General features: G+C 38.1%; 1 protein-coding gene across 16 annotated transcripts in view; it reads left to right on the top strand.

Moving 5' to 3' along the window:
* The window catches only part of LOC117434877 (neuron navigator 2-like), a 171,628-nt gene that overhangs the window by 114,939 nt on the left and 38,512 nt on the right, over positions 1-18,177 (top strand). For 15 of the 16 annotated variants that reach the window (XM_059003132.1, XM_059003122.1, XM_059003121.1 and 12 more), the window contains one exon: positions 7,182-7,304. In XM_059003132.1, coding sequence (XP_058859115.1) covers positions 7,182-7,304 — 123 coding nt within the window. Of the gene's footprint in view, positions 1-7,181; positions 7,305-16,398; positions 17,382-18,177 lie in introns of those variants that run through there. The other variant, XM_059003134.1, reaches the window with a different exon arrangement.

Here is an 18,177-nt window from a genome sequence, read left to right as displayed (position 1 = left end):
TTATTAATGGGATATGAAGGTTTATTATTATTATTATTATTATTATTATTATTATTATTATTATTATTATTATTATTATTATTATTATTATTATTTTTACATCTTAAGTTCTAGTTCTGGTTTAAAGGCCTACATGTATCAAATGATGTGGAGTTCAGTTTCTTTTCAGCTCTTAGCGTCTGTGTCAAAATAACCATTACAATGTATTGGGTTATTTAAGATACAGAGGATTGAGGAGCATTAGGAGGGCAGTTGAGGGAAGCTAACAGAACTTTAATTTGTATCTGGTAGAGAAAATAAAACAAGCAGCCCTTTTATTTATTTGGCGGTTGCATACAGCTGGTGTAGCTTCACTTTACTAAAAGACATCACGCGGTGACCAGTATAAGAAACTATGAGTACACAGAGGAGTCTGAAAGACACACAGCAGTGAATAGTACTATGAAAAGAACCAGTAATGGCTAACAGGTCATTTTTTTGGATATAAGCAGAAGGAAAACGCACACTCCCTTTTAGCTAATTAAGAGCGGAGTCTCGCAAGATGGTCAACACCCCAGCTAACGCACTACAGTGTTAAACATGCCAATGAAGAAGCTGCCAACAGGCAAGCTTTCTTAAAGAAACAGATTCCTTACAGCACTCGAAGGCAAATTGTTTGGGTACACAGTGATATTCAGAATTTGATAAAACACCGGTTCTTTCTGTTGAGCACCGTCTGTATTGTAGAGTACACATTTCTTTTGTCGTTCACACTCTTGAAAGGCTGTGTGTTCGAGAATTCTTGAGGTGTCACATGTCATATTCAATGTTAATTTATTTCTGTTGAAACATAGACTGAAGCTGATTTAATTGGAGGGTGCAAGACAGCCGATGCCTCTTTATTTGGCTAACAGAAGTATACAAATTGTGATAGATTTGATGTGTGGTGCAGTGGAAACATGCTCTGCTGGCTGATGGTATTTGAAAGGGTGCTGCTGAGTTCCTTCTTTTTAAGCTCTAGATCAGCCTTAATGTTGGCAATCTGGTATTAAGAACAACTGATACATTAGTGATATATACTATAAATGAGTGACTTCGTTATTCATACAGCATAATTGCAGTGTTGCCATTGCACACTAAACATGTCGAGAGTTGTCACAAGTTTTGTGATTTGATAGCAAACGTTTTCATAGTCTCATATCCGAGACACAATGGAGAGGCTTAGATTAAGAGTAGAATGTATAAATACATAGCCAGTGTGCTTTAAGAATAATTTTTTTTCCATTGCCGCTTTGTGATTAACTACAAAGGCATTTTGGTTATTAGCTGACTGCCATGTTGTTCCACCCTAGAGCTTGTATTATGCAGAACTGGTTGCATGTGCAAGCTTGCATCTCATTGTTGGGCTTAGGAACATGTGTACATACTTCTTTTTTTCTTTTTTCTTCTGAATTTTTAAATGAACTGTGTTTTGCCTCCAAAGCCTGATACGTGGTGTTTAAAAGTAAGCTGTTTTTAAGACAACCACATATGTCTTTTAAGTTCATCAGCATGGTTAAGATTTCAAAGTGTAATTTATTTCAGAAGTGGTTTTAACTTGGAGATCATCTTTTTTTTTTTTTTTAAATGGGCTGATTGAACATAATTGCTCTTGTGAAATTCAGCTAGGTGGAGGTAGAACATTGTAATGTAGTGATTTACTGGACTTCCCCTTGAGTATTCAAACCAGTGATTTTAAGTCATGTACCCGTTATTAGCTTTATTAACATTTTAACATGTTAACTGCTGCCTTCTGGTACTTTTTGGTGGTCAGATTGCAGCTTGACCATTGGAGTCTGTTCAAACTGCAGCACATGCAGTGATTAGGGTACAGGAAGCAGCAATAACCTTTCATCTATAGCGTTGTCTTTGGAAGCTTTTGGAATCGGCACAAGAACCAAAAGATAGTCAACAGAAGAAAAAGACCACCATTGATTTATAATGCTAGTACAAATTAGAGGTAAAAAAAATGCTTTTAAAACCTTGGTCAGCACTTCTAAGTTACCAACCTAAATAAGCAGTGTAGGCAAGCCAGATAAAGATAGGCAGAGAAAAGTACATAAACATTTCTGCTTTTCAGCCTAGCTAATGAAGTTATAACCCTGACAGTACATTAATACAGCCAGAATCGGGGAAACAGCCACTTAGTCAGGAGTAGATGCACAATGCCTCTAATAATATGTATAGGGGTCACAAATGGAGATTAGGGGCATTCAGAACAGAAAATAGGAGGCACTTTTTTACCCAGAGAATTGTGAAGGTCTGAAACCAACTCCCCAGTAATGTTGTTGAAGGTGACACCCTGGGATCCTTCAAGAAGCTGCTTGATGAGATTCTGGGATCAATAAGCTACTAACAACCAAACGACCAAGATGGGCCGAATTGCCTCTTCTCGTTTGTAAACTTTCTTATGTATGTTATGTGATTGTTGAGTTTGAATTAATATAAGACATAGCTGAACATGCGGTAAAGGAGAAGTCATGCATTAGACTTATAAAACGCTGACTTAGACGAGCCACTCCAGAGAATGTACTGTGATTAGAAAAAGTTATTCAGAATAAATGAAGCTGTTTAGGGGTTTGATTTATGTACAGTACGGGCAGCAGTGTGGAGTAGTGGTTAGGGCTCTGGACTCTTGATCGGAGGGTTGTGGGTTCAATCCCCGGTGGGAGACACTGCTGCTGTACCCTTGAGCAAGGTACTTTACCTAGATTGCTCCAGTAAAAACCCAACTGTATAAATGGGTAATTGTATGTAAATATAATGTGATATCTTGTAACAATTGTAAGTCGCTCTGGATAAGAGCGTCTGCTAAGAAATAAATAAATAATAACAGTACACATCACACAGAACTGTTTCCTGCTATGTGTTCTCTTTGTATTCGAAGTTAATCATTAAGTGTTGAAGCATTATTATTTTATTAAATAGTGGCTTCACATTTCTGTTCACAGGTGATAAACCTGAGATAGTAAAAAGAACTCAAAAGACGGAGACGGTCTGAAGCAGCTGGGGTGGTAAAGGCTGTAATTGAGTTGAGGTCTTTTCATCAAATGCTCATCGTCCTCTAACCAAATGTGCCTGAACAAATAACCTAAGAAATGGCACCTACTTCACAATGGGGAAGTTGTTATTTTTAAATGGCTGTTCCAGCAGATGATACTGGCCTGTGGGAAGACTGAGGTTCGCAAAGCAAGCATTTCGAGTGTATAATTGTACTGCAAACAGACGGCTGTGACTCGGCTCACAGTTACTGCCTCAGCTCCGTTTGACTGCGGTGAAGCCGCTGCTGTCCAGGAAGTAGATTCCTGTGTGCTCTTTCTTTGCAGAGGGGCATTTCTAAGGTCGACTGTGACTAGATTGTGCTTCAGAGGGGGGTAAATAGACAGCACCCACTGTTAAATAAGAACTTTAACCCTTGGAGGTGCTTCTGTGTCTCCGTGCTGGAGATTACAGGACTGTAACCTTCCAGTGGAATCTGGTATCACTGATTGAGTCGGCCCATGCGTGTCTTGTTTTTATTTTACATAGAGTGTAAAGGTTGATGTTATCTTTCCACTGTATTTTAAGATTAAACATTAAACCAAACAAATAAACAACAAACTGCTAAGATGGAAAGCTAGATGGGTAAAAGCACTGATTCACTCCTTCTAATAGCACTCAGAGTCATTTTGTAACGTTTCAGGTGTTTGATTCATTTGTTTTTACACCCAAAACAATATAATTCACTCTTTTTGTGCACCAAAATAGCTTAATTGCAATGGCATTAAATTCATTCAGACAAGTGAACTGTTTAGAGACTCCGCAGTAGGTTTGTCTAAAAGGGTTAATTAATTGTTCTGGTAGATGTCTCACTTTTTTTTTGGGGGGGGGGGGGTATGCAAGACACCTAAACAGCTATTAGCATGGAAGTGCCTCAGGTGCATTTGTAAACATGTGGTGCTTTGATTCCTGATATTAAGGTGAAACACCCCAAAAAATGCTACTTGATAAAATTCCTGACTGATATTTGGGCAATTACCTGCCAGATTGCTAAGGTTCAGTATCAACCCTCAAGGGGAGTTTGATCCTTTCCCCAGTTCACTCACCTACCCAAGGTAGTTTTTGCTGGGAATCCTGGTAAATATTGGTAAAGGGTATGAATGTATTGCATTGTGGAAATGAAAGGGTGGCCAATAGTACAAAACACTTAGTTGGACTATATGCTGATACTTTTTAAGGAGATTATTTATAATTATTCATTTTATCATGATTTTTGACCTGTTGGCACCAAGATAACTATTTAGATTTTTTAATGTTTTGCACGGAGTCACCGCTTTCTCAAATGAAATCCAGAAAATTGTGTATTGTATGTAGTACAGTACTGGTGGGTTAAAATGTAACATTTCAGTGCACCTACAGTGCAGAAATACTTTTATATTTTAATTCTGAATCTCTCTTTCTGTTAATCGTTGGTAATTCTCTTCCCAAATAATGATTAAATAAACTGACACAAAAAAAATTGTGTGTACAATTGCTAACTTACAGCCTTAGGCAATTCTTTGGTCAGCCCCCTGCTATCACTAGCTAAGCAACACCTACTGTCACAAACCCCTGGAGGTCTCTTGCCTGTGCTTGCAATTTAAAACAGCACAAACCTGCGGCTGTGACTCCAAGCTCACCCCAGGCATCCTTCCTCTTGGCTCCCTCCCATTTGAGAAGTAATTGGGACTGCCTCCCATGCCAGCTGCGACTCAGTTCAGTCACAGTGATATGTTGAGACTAGAAAGAGAGAGAGAGAGGGCTAGCACAATATAGGACACACATTCCAGCACTCATTATCTTGACTGATAGACTTGGAGAAGGCATGGAAATGGTTAACATTTCAAACAGAGGCTGCTGACTTGAGGACAAGAATACTCCAAGAAAAGTGTTATTGATATAGCACTTTGAAAAAGGACTACAGATATTTCTGAAACTTTGCTGCTCAAGTTGATGGTCTGTTCATTTGTTTTGTTTTGTTTGAAAACCTGGGAGTACAAGGATTATTTATCCATTGTGTGGCTTGGGACTGATTGCTCTAATGTACAACACTACAAGGTATGTCAGGGGATTCAAGTGTTGTGCTAATAGTTAAATACAGTAGGCTGTTTGCAGTAAATGCAGCTTACAGCTTGGTAGTTTAGTAATGTGTGTTTATTTTATTTTTTTTAAACCAACATTTGTCACTACAATGTAACAATATGTTAAATAAATTCAGGAAAATGTTAAGAAAGATTAGAAAATTAATATTCATATACAATCTTTGATGTTTACCAGCAGTTACCTCCTAGAATTCAAGTCTGTTTAACATATGTAAACACTCTTATACAAAACATATTTGTATACAGCACCTTTTGTAAAACCAAAAAAAAAAATACATTATCAGGCAAAGCAAGTTGCTAAACTGTGCATCAGCTTGACTTGTGTGTTTTTTATTTTTTTATTTTTCTCATTTATAAAGTAATCTAAAAGATCACCATAATCAGATCAGTCCTAGAAATGTAATTGTGCAAAGTAAGACTTTGGTTCCATAGCAGTCCCTGTGAGAGACCAGTCTTGACTTGGCAGATTACCTTGAAAGCATTGGTTTAATCTTATAATAGATTATTTTAGTATTGGAGACTAAAGTCATCTCTTTACATCTCAGATACAGCTCAGTGTAGATAAGCAGTATCTGAGGTGCTGGGAATTGAGGTGCACTTCTTCTCCATGCTCACCTTAGAGAGACTGCCTGGAATGAGCACCCGTTGATTATAGTTTTTTATGATGTACTTCCTTGCAGCCATAACTGGCTCCAGTGACCTAGAGGTGAAAGGCATTCTATCTAAATGCCAGTGCCCTTGGCTGCCCCAGCAATGATCAGTCATTCTCTGTAGCCTTTCAGGTTACTGGCAATGACTGATCAGTAATAGTTTCTGGGTCAGCCACCCCTCCACAAGGGGCAACCACTAACCCCATTACTGAGAAGTGACCTACTTAGCATGTGTATTTTGCGGAGAGGTACTTTGAACTCCATGATACCATTACCAGTGTGTGTGTGTGAGTGAGTCAACTTTCACTTTAAGGTCATAGTGGATTTTATTTGACAGAACTTTGGAATAGAAGAGCTGTGTTTTGAATAATTGAATCTGACAACCATTTCTTTAAAAGTAACCTCATTTAATTTAAACTTGTCTACATCAATTCCAGATGAACTGTATTATCTGAACTGTATTATTTGTAATTTAGAGAATCGTGCGGAACAGTTGTGCATATTGATGTCTGAGGCTTCTTTTTTGTATTACTTTATTTATTTTTGAAGATTTTAAGTCATCTATTTAATCTGTATTTTTTAGAAACTTTAACATTTTCAAGAATAAGTGTGTACTACGAAAATAAAGGTTTGTGTAAATGCAACAAAATTCCACAGCATTACCTTGCTGTTTATTATGCAAAGCGAAAAGTGCTCTGCCACTGTGTTGGCTAAGCATTCTTGTTTATAGTTTTGGTACTGTAAATACTGCACAGCCCTCAGTGCTTTTAGCAAAACAGTCTGGAGGTTTTCCTTTGTGTGCCTTCCAGTCTTCTGTATTGATTCATTTAACCATGTCAAGGTGGAAAGGATTAGAGATTTTGCAGCAGTGATACATTAGTGAGAGCTGGTTTGGGTGCTTTAGGTTTAAAATGACTGCTGTTTTCCTTAAAGAAGAAAGTATCAAATATCCTTTGACCCTTCAGGTCTGGGGGAATAGGCTCAGGGAAACGGATCCTGTCTGGTGATTATTCGATTGAAGTCTACGCTATATTTAAAACTCTTTTTTTTTCAGTTTAAGGCAAACAATCTTAATCAAGTCTTTCCAGTCTCTTAAGGATGTGGGTACAGTTCAGTCTACAAGTCCATCACAAGTTAAATGGTTTTATTATTTATTTCTTAGCAGACGCCCTTATCCAGGGTTTTGTGATGTGGATTAGGGTTCAGTGATAGCTGAAGTCCTTAAAACCTCCAGGTGGAGAGGTGAAAGGCTAGTGGCTTGAACAACTATCCCGGATTTATAAATATGTTTTTTTAAAAAAGGATCGGAAGGCATGCTGGTAGGCAGCCAGTCATAATAAAGACACAACGTTTGACTTCTTTTGTTTGACTGTTTGCTCGTGTGTTTGTGCAGCTACCTGACTGATGGGGGACTGGGCCTGTACACCCGTCGACTGAACAGACTGCCTGATGGGATGGCTGCAGTGAGGGAGACGGTGCAACGCAACACCTCCATGGGGGTTGGAGATGCTGACAGGTAGGCCAAGTCCTTCATGTGTCCATTTTAATAGTTTGGTCATTAAAAAAAAAAAAAAAAAAAAAAAAAAAAACACCACAGCAAAAAACAGGTTTGTCTGTGGCAGCGTGGTGGTTCTGCTTGAGAAAATTCAGTGATCACTGTATGTTTGCCAGCATTTTACAGGGTCTGTTACTGTTGTCTGAATTTTAATTTTATATTGTTATATACGATATCGGTTAGAAATAAGCTACGCTTGAATTCCTGACTTGAAAGGAACGTTTTGTAATTAGCATCTGTCAGTGCTTCATTACTTATAGTGGGATCATTTGAATACAGGATTTCAGTGGTCTTTCTGGTCCGGCTGCCTAACTTTTTTTGAACTTAATGTATACTTCATGTATTCTGCTATGTGATTTATAACATGTTTTTAGCACTTATCAAAAATAATCACATGTCCTTTGGATCATAAGTCAATGCTTAATATCTTCTTTTAAGAAAGAGGAACAAAATCCTCAAAGGCATTGACTCATTGTTTTGATAAATGAGCTGCTTCTTTTTTTTGATTTGGTATCACTTGTTAAAATGGCAGACAAAGCACCTTTTTAGCTAACTGAAATTAGACTGATATTTTCTCTAGCTCAAACAAAAAGGATATTGTGTGTGTATATAGGTGAGAATGGCACATAGACCAGTGAGGAGTGAGTTAGTGGATTTGTATTTACTCCTGCACAGTGATCTTCAGACAGGAAACAAAAAGAATAAACTTGCTTAAATCTTATGTATTTACTGCATTAGAAAAAGGCTAACATAGCTAGTTGTCTGTCTAATTCTTTCTCCACAACACTTGTTAACAAATGGGAGTTTTAAGTAGGTTATTTAACTTGTTTTTTTTTTTTTTTTGAATAGCTAGTCATTCTGTAATACCTCATAGGAATGTTAGCTATCTTTTTAACTTGTCTGGTTTAATTGAAGTTTGGTTATGCATGTTAACTCCATTAGCATAAAACACAGACCTTACAAGATACATTTGCCCTGAAGCAGCGATGGAAACGAGAACTAGACAGGGTAATTTAATAGAGAGGAGAGAGGTTAATGGAACCAGTAAGAGCACAGCTGAGCTCGCTTGTCAGCAGTTGGAAATGGCACCGTGTATCTGGGAGTCCGCATTTCGAACACAAAATGCATTGTTGAACTCGTAATTGTCTTGCAAGAAGGAAATTGATATTTTCTATGCAATGAAAGGAAAGAAATCCAGTATGCTTAGTAGTTCTGCCATGTTTATCATAAGGGTTCATGTTCTGTGTCAATGCCAGCATGCCATTGCTGGAGACCTCCATTGGAAGCCTCTGAACTCAGGGTTAAGTAAATGAAAGAACACCCTTACTTAATTTAAAGCTCCCCCTGGCTTAATATAGGGCAGTTGATTGTGTTTGACGTACACAGATATTGGGAAACTGACCGATTTATTGATATTTCAGTGTGCCATAAACTGCTTTAGTTTGACTTGTGTTTGTGCCAGTGGAAATATGTGTTACATTTGGCATGATACCTTCCGGCCTTTAGACTTCAGTTGTTTCTTTTGTATGATTTGAAAGGACTCCTATACAGTTGTATATAAAAGACTGCAGGATTATTTTGTATATTTGGACTGGTATCACCCAAAGGGTTCTCGTTGCTTGTACAGTGAATTGTACTGTTATGGATATTAAGTATCATCCTCATTATTCTTTAAGATGATGGACTGACTTTAAATGTAGTGTTTTAAACTAACATCTTCCCAGTGGTTTCTGGTAGCACTAAATCCGACTGCTTCTTGCCATCCCTGACATTACTTGTCAAAGGGGGATGTGAAGCAGAAACAGATTAATGTAATGGGTGTGGATATTATTAGTTTTGCGTTTCAATCCCAGCTAGTTTCAAAACAGGTAAATAATAATAACCCCCTGCATCGTTGATCTAATACAGTACCAGTATTTTTATTTTCTTAAATCTATTTTTAAATTGCGTCTCATACTCCTCGCTGCCCTTAGGGCTTCAAACCTGCTTGAGCATTAAACTGTTATGTTACAGGGCTGGGAGGGACCCCGACTGTCAGACCCCTCAGTCACCCGCCGACCCCAGTCCATCTCCTCGGGGCAGAAAAGCAGATCCGGTTTCCGTGCTGTCTCAGAGATACAGTGTGGTGTGCCTGCAGCTTTATCTGGGATATCAATTGGTACTGGGACTGTGGGACTTGTGGCATCTGTTCTAACTGTCTGGTCCATTGCACAGACCTGGGGTTGGACAGACTGTGCAAAAATTAGTGATTTATCTTTTTTTTTTTAAGGTAGGGGTGAAATAGGGTTTTGAAGAAGAGAAAATAGTCGAGGTTCATTAACAGATTAGTTTGCAAGCTAGGCATATAACACAATTACATTTTTGCCTTTTTTTTAAATTTATTTTTCTTTTTCTGTTCCGCATGTGTCTGCTGCTGCTGTAATTCCATAACTGTCTGTCTTGTAAAATCAGAAACATAAATTAGGAAAGTGTACTTTAAAGAACGGATTGTGTTACCGCACTGGTATTGTTGAGAGAGACCCTGGGAAACTGATCCTGAATTGCTGGATGGGAAGTTCCCATAGGCTTGTCCCTGATGGGCAGCACCGGTGAGTAGTGAGGAATACAAGGCTGCAAGGGGGATTTAACACACAGACCAGATCTCTTTGAACATGTGAATGGAAAGGAGCCTGTCTGTCTGATCATGGTGTTAATGATCAAACAGGATATAGACTGTGTGAACTTAATAGGAAACAAAGGAATTAGCAGTTGGCTCAGTTTCTGTTAAGGAAGGGGGGTGCAGCAGTCAGATAGCCCCCTTTTTTAGTCCTGGTCCCCACGTTCTTCCGTAGGTGTTTTGTCAGCCGTATTAAATTGAAAATCTGAATCATTCTAGACAATAGAAAGATCACTGAATGACTTTTAATGTCATATACAATTAAATAATAGCATACACTGTAATACAGTAGATTTACATTGGTGCAGATGTAAATTATGGGTTTGTCTTCTCTTGAAGCCTAATGCCTGAATTGTATGGTGGACAGTATTATTTATTCTTTCTATTTTATGCATTCCATGTTAAATCTTGTTTATTGCCAAACAAGCGTTTTCTTGTTTTGCTCCTGGCCTCTGTATAGAGTCATTCCCCTCTCTCTTTGTTCAGACTGAGAGATAGTGTGTGTCGGTTGTCCCCAGAGCTCTTCTGCCTGCTGCTTGCACTGACACACACACACACACACGCACACACGCACACACGCACACACACACACACACTCACACGGCTATCCTAACTTGCTACTTTTTGTGGGGTTTTGCAAAAACTCAGTCATGGGTATCTGAAGAATTTTTCACATGGCATGTAGAAGGTATTTTTAATGGGAAAGCGTTATTGCAGGAATAGAATAACATGTGCCATTTAAAAAAAAAAAAAAGAAAGCTTCTTTATCAACCTGGGGAATACTAGGTTATACTGGATTTGCACATACCTTACAATAGTACGCACAAATATAGTACAGAATTTAAAAGATTACAATAAAATCAGCAAATCAAAACCCATGGACTATAAATCATTTTGTCAGGTTGAAATTGAAGGTGTAAAAAATGTTGGATAACATGTATTGTAGATTAGTGCTTACAAGAGCAAGGGCATGAATGAAACGCCTGTGGCTTGCATGTTGTTCACTTAAAAGAAAGCTGTGTCAGAGAATACTGTGTGTGATTATGTTCATCTTTTCAGCTGGTAACACAAGGTAACTCCCCGATGTAAAACACAAGATTCTACTGTCTGACCACAGCTGTGTGAACTGAGACCAGATGCTGAAGGGAGGAGAGAAGGGGAGAGTCTTCAGTGAGATTTCTGATATTCATATTTCAATGAGTCCGTTGTAACTGTGGTTTTACAATGGTACTGTAGCTTTGCTGTAGTGGAATACTTCAGAGAGCCAACTACAGTGCTGGCCTTTTGGGTTTCTCGACTGAACAAAGCAATTTATTTACTTCTAAGGATTGTGAAAAAAGATCTGTTCTCAAACGCAGTCATAGATCAGAATCCCATCAATACACGCACGCCAAACTTGAAATTTGAGACTGTATTGCAGCAGATGCTCTAAGAATATTATTTCAAACTAATTTGCTGCTTTTAGAAACAAGCTGCAAAATGTTGCAGTATATTGCAACCTTGTATTGTCTATTGTTTTCTCAATGAAATGACATGCAATCATTTTTTACTAATGGATGTGCATTTAAATTACTGCAAAGCAATCATAGTATATTAGTATTCTGCGCTGGAGTTTGAGCTGGTGTGGTTGGCAGGGATAGCTGTCAGAGGGAGCATGCTCAAAGCTCCAGGTAGAGGGATTCACCAGGCACGTCTAATTCAGAAGTCTGTGCTCTGTCTAGGCACACACCTGCTTCACCCTGACTACAGGTAAGGAGGTAGTCATTGTCTCTTAAACAACACATCTTTCTTTGTCTCATTAACCAATGCAAATAGGGTGCTATTTTGCTTAAAATAGCTGTCTATGTAGTTGTGTATTATCCCTTTGTTCTGAATATTTGGTAATTGTGTGTTCCGGGTGTCTAGACAGGAACACATGTTTTTGACTCCGCTTTCTGGAACGGGTTGTTGTAATGTATAATGTTGTTGAATTAGCCATTGTATATATGAGAATGAGTGTTTTAATCTTTTTTTGTGTTACGTGGAGACCAGTGCGTGCACTACAGAAAGCTTAAAATGAGGTTTAGCCAACAAGGAAACGCATTGTAATATACTGTGACCAGACTGCTTAAGTGCAGTACAGTAAGCCATTGCACATGAACTGTATACTGAATACGATGTGTGCTGAAGCCTTATCAGTGTATAAACTTTACAAAAAAAATCATCCTTCTGTTTAGCTTTCTTGAGCACATTCTTCACATTGATACCAGTAAATCTGCTGGGTAAGAAACCAGTATTGCACTCCTCTACTAAGTTGCAATGTTTTTTGAAATGCACATAATTTGTTGAAAGCGCTATATATAATAGAAACGTTTATGTATTTATTTATCTATTTATTTGTTTGTGCTTGAAAATGCCATGGGAATGCAGTTGGAATTGTCACCAGCTTCTAATGGGGTTTCAGCTTTGTACAGGATTGCTACTTGTAGATTGTGCCATTACTCTTGAGAGAAATACTGGTGCACTTGCATGTTTAGCACCAGTGACTAAAGCTTAAGTGGAAACACACTTCTTGCAGCCTTTTAAGCTATTTGCCTACATTTTCCAGCCTTGTTTCGGAAGTACGGTAGATGAAAAAAAAAAAACACATTTCGGCATAAACCAGAATTAGTGTCTACATGAGGAATTTTAGGGCCTTGTTTGATTTCTAGTCTGGTGCACAAGTTAGGGTTTAAGGCTCGGAGGAGGATTTGTAAATAAAACACTGGTGAGCAAATAAAGGACGGTGGTTATTTACCATTAAAAACAAAGGAGCTGGGGAGGGCAGTGTTACAGATTTACAAAGTATCGGCATTGAGAAACCTGAACAGACTATGGGGGGAAAAATGCAAAACCGTTATGAGGAGAGTGGCATTTCAATACTACTGTTTTGAATATAATTATTTGAGACCATGAAATTGCTTTTTATGCATGAACAATAATTGCCTAGCAGTATGAAATGTGCCAGTTTACCATGTGCCATATGGAAATTAGGGCAGTGTAAAATTCATTAGATTTGGTGCTTTCAAAGAAAGTGACTGAAAAGCACAAATAAATTGGGGTATAATTATGTAGGTTTGGGCTTTATTATTATTATTATTATTATTATTATTATTATTATTATTATTTTTTATTTTTTTTTTTTTTTTTATTTCTTAGCAGACGCCCTTATCCAGGGAGACTTACAATCATAAGCAAATACATTTCAAGTGTTACAATACAAGTAATACAATAAGAGCGAGATAAATACAATAACTTTTGTTCAAGCAAAGTACAAGTGTGACAAAATACAATTCAATAATACAGCAGATAATAGTGATAGTTACATCAGGATATGATTAAATACAAAATACTACAGGTTAAACACTTTGCAGATTACAGTATTCTGAAGTACAGGATTAAATGCAGTAAAATAGGGGGCAGATAAGAGCAAATAAAGCGCATTTAAATGAAGGGTGATAGTGTCTCAGGATAAAAACAGAGGAGTTCTACAGGTGCTGTTTGAAGAGGTGAGTCTTAAGGAGGCGCCAGAATGTGGTCAGGGACTGGGCAGTCCTGACATCTGTGGGAAGGTCATTCCACCACTGCGGAGCGAGGGTGGAGAAGGAGCGGGCTCTGGAGGCAGGGGAGCGTAGCGGAGGTGGAGCCAGTCTTCTAGTGCAGGCGGAGCGGAGAGGTCGAGTGGAGGTGTAGGGAGAGATGAGGGTCTGGAGGTAGCTGGGTGCAGTCTGGTCAAGGCATCTGTAGGCTAGTACAAGAGTCTTGAACTGGATGCGAGCGGTGATCGGGAGCCAGTGGAGTGAGCGGAGTAGTGGAGTAGCGTGTAGTGTGTGTGCGAGCTGCTTCCCTGAGAAATTTCTTTTTCCTGATGGCCTACATATCATGTTATTTTTTTTGTCGAGCCTCTTTTAGAATACGTAAGGGACTGTTTTTAAAAAAAAATCATACAATTATTATAAATGTGCTGAACACAAGGGTAGGATATGAGCAAGTGAGCTAACAATCCATATCAATATAGTACGTGAGTCTAACATACTGGAGCTGTGTGCTAATTTGAGGCGCAGCAGTGTTGCATCAGAATGCCATGTTGATTTGAGAATTCCAGGAGCGGGGTAGGGCAATGTGAGTGACTCTTGTTTGACTCAGTAAGGGGTGGCTATGTTGCGTGCAGTACCTGTCCGGTTTTAACTCAATTCTCACTACAGAGCAAAGCATGTGATTCAACAGGTTATGATGAAAATTCACAGCTAGACCAGGTACAGCCTCGCCCTATAAGGGTGCTGCCTGATTGTTTGCAAACCAGCATTCAATTTAGCCTTCCATTAAACCACTGCATGTGAATATTTAAGATATTAGCAATGTTTAAGTAACTGTCTGGAACACCCATAGCTATTAAATGCTAAAACAAATGTTGACATGTCTTTATTAATGTATGTATATGTCAAGCTTATATTAGTGTTTCTGCATAACTGGTGCAGTAAGCCTTTTTCTGCCAAAAAAATAGTAAAAAAAAAAGTAAGCATTATTCTTTTTTTTTAATGTAATCTTTACAGCATTGATGCACGAAAATGTTTTCAAGAGTTTGTTGGTCCAATCTTAAACATATTTGAAATGAAGCAGAATTGAAATATTTATTTTAAACCCAAGGGGTTTGCTTAGGGTTTTGAGATTAAGCTATTGGCAGAATTTTAAGATTACAGTGTTTGCAAAATCAAGTTTAAGAATACCCAAAGTACTTTTCATCTGACATCATCTTGTGTTTTGGCTTCTTTTCTGTTTTTACCATAAAATTCCAATTCTTCAAAAAGAATATTGAGTTGTGTTTGCTGGTAACTGAGACCCTGACATGATTACCTTATCATTTTGTACGCTTTTCAGAACCTTGTGTGATTTACATACTGCAGGTTTTATTTCGGTAGGTTGGAATGTGGTATTCATTTATGTAGACTGCATGAGAAACTACTGTAGGTAATATAAACGTGCACATTTTTTCTGATAAAGTGTAGCCCACGATACAGCACAGTGCTTAGTTATTTGGAAACACATTGTTTGCACTCCTTGCCTATAGATACCAAGGACTTTCATGATGTTTAGTGATTGTATTTAAATCTTGAAGACCTTAAGAAATAATAAGAATTATAATAATAAATAAAACAATGTGAGCCTTTTCCAATGCATATAAACAATTTAGTTTTTATGTAGCAGGGTTGTTTTTTTGTTGTTGGAATTTGATAAAAGACTTCCTGAATGGATTGTGATGGACACTAGTACTGTACAGTACGTCTTGTTTATATCTTAATGTGTTCTGTCATCAAGGTTACAGGGTGTGGGTTTATACAGTAAATATAGCTGTGTACAACACATACAGTAGGGAATGTAGCAAAACACATGCTGTACAAACATTGTTCTGAAGAACAAGTCAAAATCCACAGACAGCAATTTCAGATCCATTCACCATGATGAAGCACTGAAACTTTCAGATCGGTCTGCTTCACCCCAGACAGTCCACTGCGGCTATCTGTTTTAGAGTGAATAATGAGTGTTTCTGTGCGAAGAAAACAGCCATTGCCTTTTAGATCAACTCCGTGGGCTGTAACAGTCCCGACGGCACCCATGTCACGACAGTCCCAACGGCAGCCGTGTCGCGACAGTCCCGACAGCACCTGTGTCGTGACACAAATATGCAGAGAGCAAACAAGGTGGAGACAGACACAAGGCAGCAGTGGAGCTTCTATCTTTTATCCATCAGTGATCCAGCTAAATATAGAGAAGGGCTCCAGCTGCAGATATGTGTAGTTGACTGGCTGTGAACTTTACTTTTATCTACTGCGATTTCATTCATTAATTAGAATTATTTCAAATTGAAACAATATACGTGTGCAGTAATGTAGTTGCTGGGTTGAATTTTTACTCCTTTTTTGGCTTGTATGAACTTTTCTAATTGTGCCCTCATGCTTCATTGGGAAAAGGCAGGCATTAACCCTTCCGTTTCCAACAGGGTCCCCTCCAGCCATGAAGGCACATCCTGAAGTCCTCCTGTGCTTAAGCAAGACCCTGCCTGCCTCCCCACACAGGCTTCAGGGTTCTCCATAGGGAGGGAACCGTGACTGTGTTCTTTGATAATCTTTGCATTTGCATCCTTTTTAATTCAATTAGTACTTCTAATTTATAGGACACTTACGAAGACCTATAATAAAACACAATTTCTAGAAATGTATTTCTTTTTGCAGCGAATATTCTATATTATCTCTTTATGATATTGTATGCTCATAATACAAAATGCTTCTGGTCTTGTGTTTAATTGTGGAGTGAGAAACACTGACCTCTTTTTACCTTTGGCTATTTTTAGGTTTTTATTAACCAGTTTTCTCATCCTTTTGGAAAATCGGGCATGGCCTGTTCTTTGACCTTTATAAGTTCCCTAAGATTGGCTGAAGGCCAGACTGCAACAGTCAGCTTTTCTTTGAGTTTGCAAATTGGATTTGTTAAAGAAACCTATCCACTTGTAACATTTGCCCTGCTGGACTTTGCAAATGTCACATAACCCACCCAAGCAACTGGCTTCATGTACCATAATTAAGTATAAAGCGCATCGTTTCAGACAGTCCGCAATCAAAATAATGCAAATTGAGTTATTTTTAGAGCGTTTAATTTAGCTGTAGTATTGTGTTTAATTGTTTTATATAGTGAGCCACTGTGATTTGAGTTTGGACTGTGTTTGGAGGCAATTTGGTAGTATCACTACATTTACAACCATTATCTTAAAAAAAAAAAAAAAAAAAAAAAAAAAAAAAGTTAAATACAAAATACAACATGTAATGTAATTAACCCCAGCTGTTAAGAAGCATGCAAAAAGGAGGGGAAAGGGTTTTTGGTTTCTATACCACACTGAAGCTGTAAATCCATAATAAAGGTTTTAATCAGAATATTCCTTGCTTGCCTTTGATCAGCAGCTTCTAATGTGTTAATTACGGTATCTGATCCTGGTGCTAGTTGGCGCTCAGTGTTTTCACTGCCACTGCTTCACAGCTCTAAAGAGCTGACTTGTTTCCAGTAGAGAGCCCTGACCTCCTTCAGCACGTTGGAGGTTAATTTAGTTTGGGGGATCAGGTTTCTTCCCAGGGCTGCTTGGTAATGATCTCCTTCAAGCCCTCGCTTGCAGTTTCCACAGAGCGCTCTGTGTTCTGCTGAAGCTAACACTGCCTGGATACAAAACTCTGGGATCACTGATACAGTGCTTACAGCACTGCACTGCATAGAAGCTCAATGAAGCTGTCTGCTTGCAAAGTCAACTTCAGCCCTTTCTCTGGAGCTCTGAGTGGCCAGCGGAGTGTGGGAATGCTTTGGCCATCAAACATAACAAGGTAGAAAAAAAAAGAACAAAGCAAACTACAGCTGAAAAGCTGCTCTTCCAAGTCACTTACTTTTACTCCTTTTTAATTATGCTTACAGTTGACACTTTCGGTGAATCTCTGGTGTAGAAGCATGTATTTTTTTTTGTTTTGTTTTTTAATTACTGTTATTTTGAAATGCATTTCATTTGCAAATATTAATCAGAAAATAATGTTTTTGTTGACATTAAATGAAATACTTGAGTATTGTTTGAATACAAAGTGTAATCTGTCTGCATGATTAAAAAATTAAAAAAGGTACCCAAGGCTGAGAAATTATTTATATATGACAGCAGACTAAAGCATCTTGTAACCAAAAGCCTAAAATGCAGTCCTGTGTTTTAGGTGCCAGTAGGTTGCTGATTTGCAAAAGAATGTACATCTGATAAGCTTGCTATGTCTACTTTAGTGACCAGTGCAGTGCAGTGCAGTGCAGTGCTTCTTTATGCATTATGGAGCTGATAATTTTAAGATAACGTTGAAATGAAAATGCAAGCCTGGTGGTTTAACCCTTAGGCATGCTTTTATTGAAATCCTCAAGCCTGACATATTGCAAGAACATCTGTTTTGCATCGCTTTATTGTACTTTGATAAGCATGATGTGCTGCTGCAGTGTCATTCTATGTAAAAAGAGGTGTCTAGTGCTATTTAATTACATGACAGTTATGTGGTACAGTATTATGCCTACTGTATCTTTTTTAATCTTTCAGGAATTTTTATACACTGTTCTATTTTAAAGTTGCAAGTTTGTGACTCTTTCATGTTAAAA

The sequence above is a fragment of the Acipenser ruthenus genome, chromosome 28 (genome assembly GCF_902713425.1).
Source record: "Acipenser ruthenus chromosome 28, fAciRut3.2 maternal haplotype, whole genome shotgun sequence".
NCBI lineage: Eukaryota > Metazoa > Chordata > Actinopteri > Acipenseriformes > Acipenseridae > Acipenser > Acipenser ruthenus.
The sequence above is the reverse complement of the archived record's forward strand: the minus strand, read 5'-3'. Positions and strand labels throughout refer to the sequence as shown.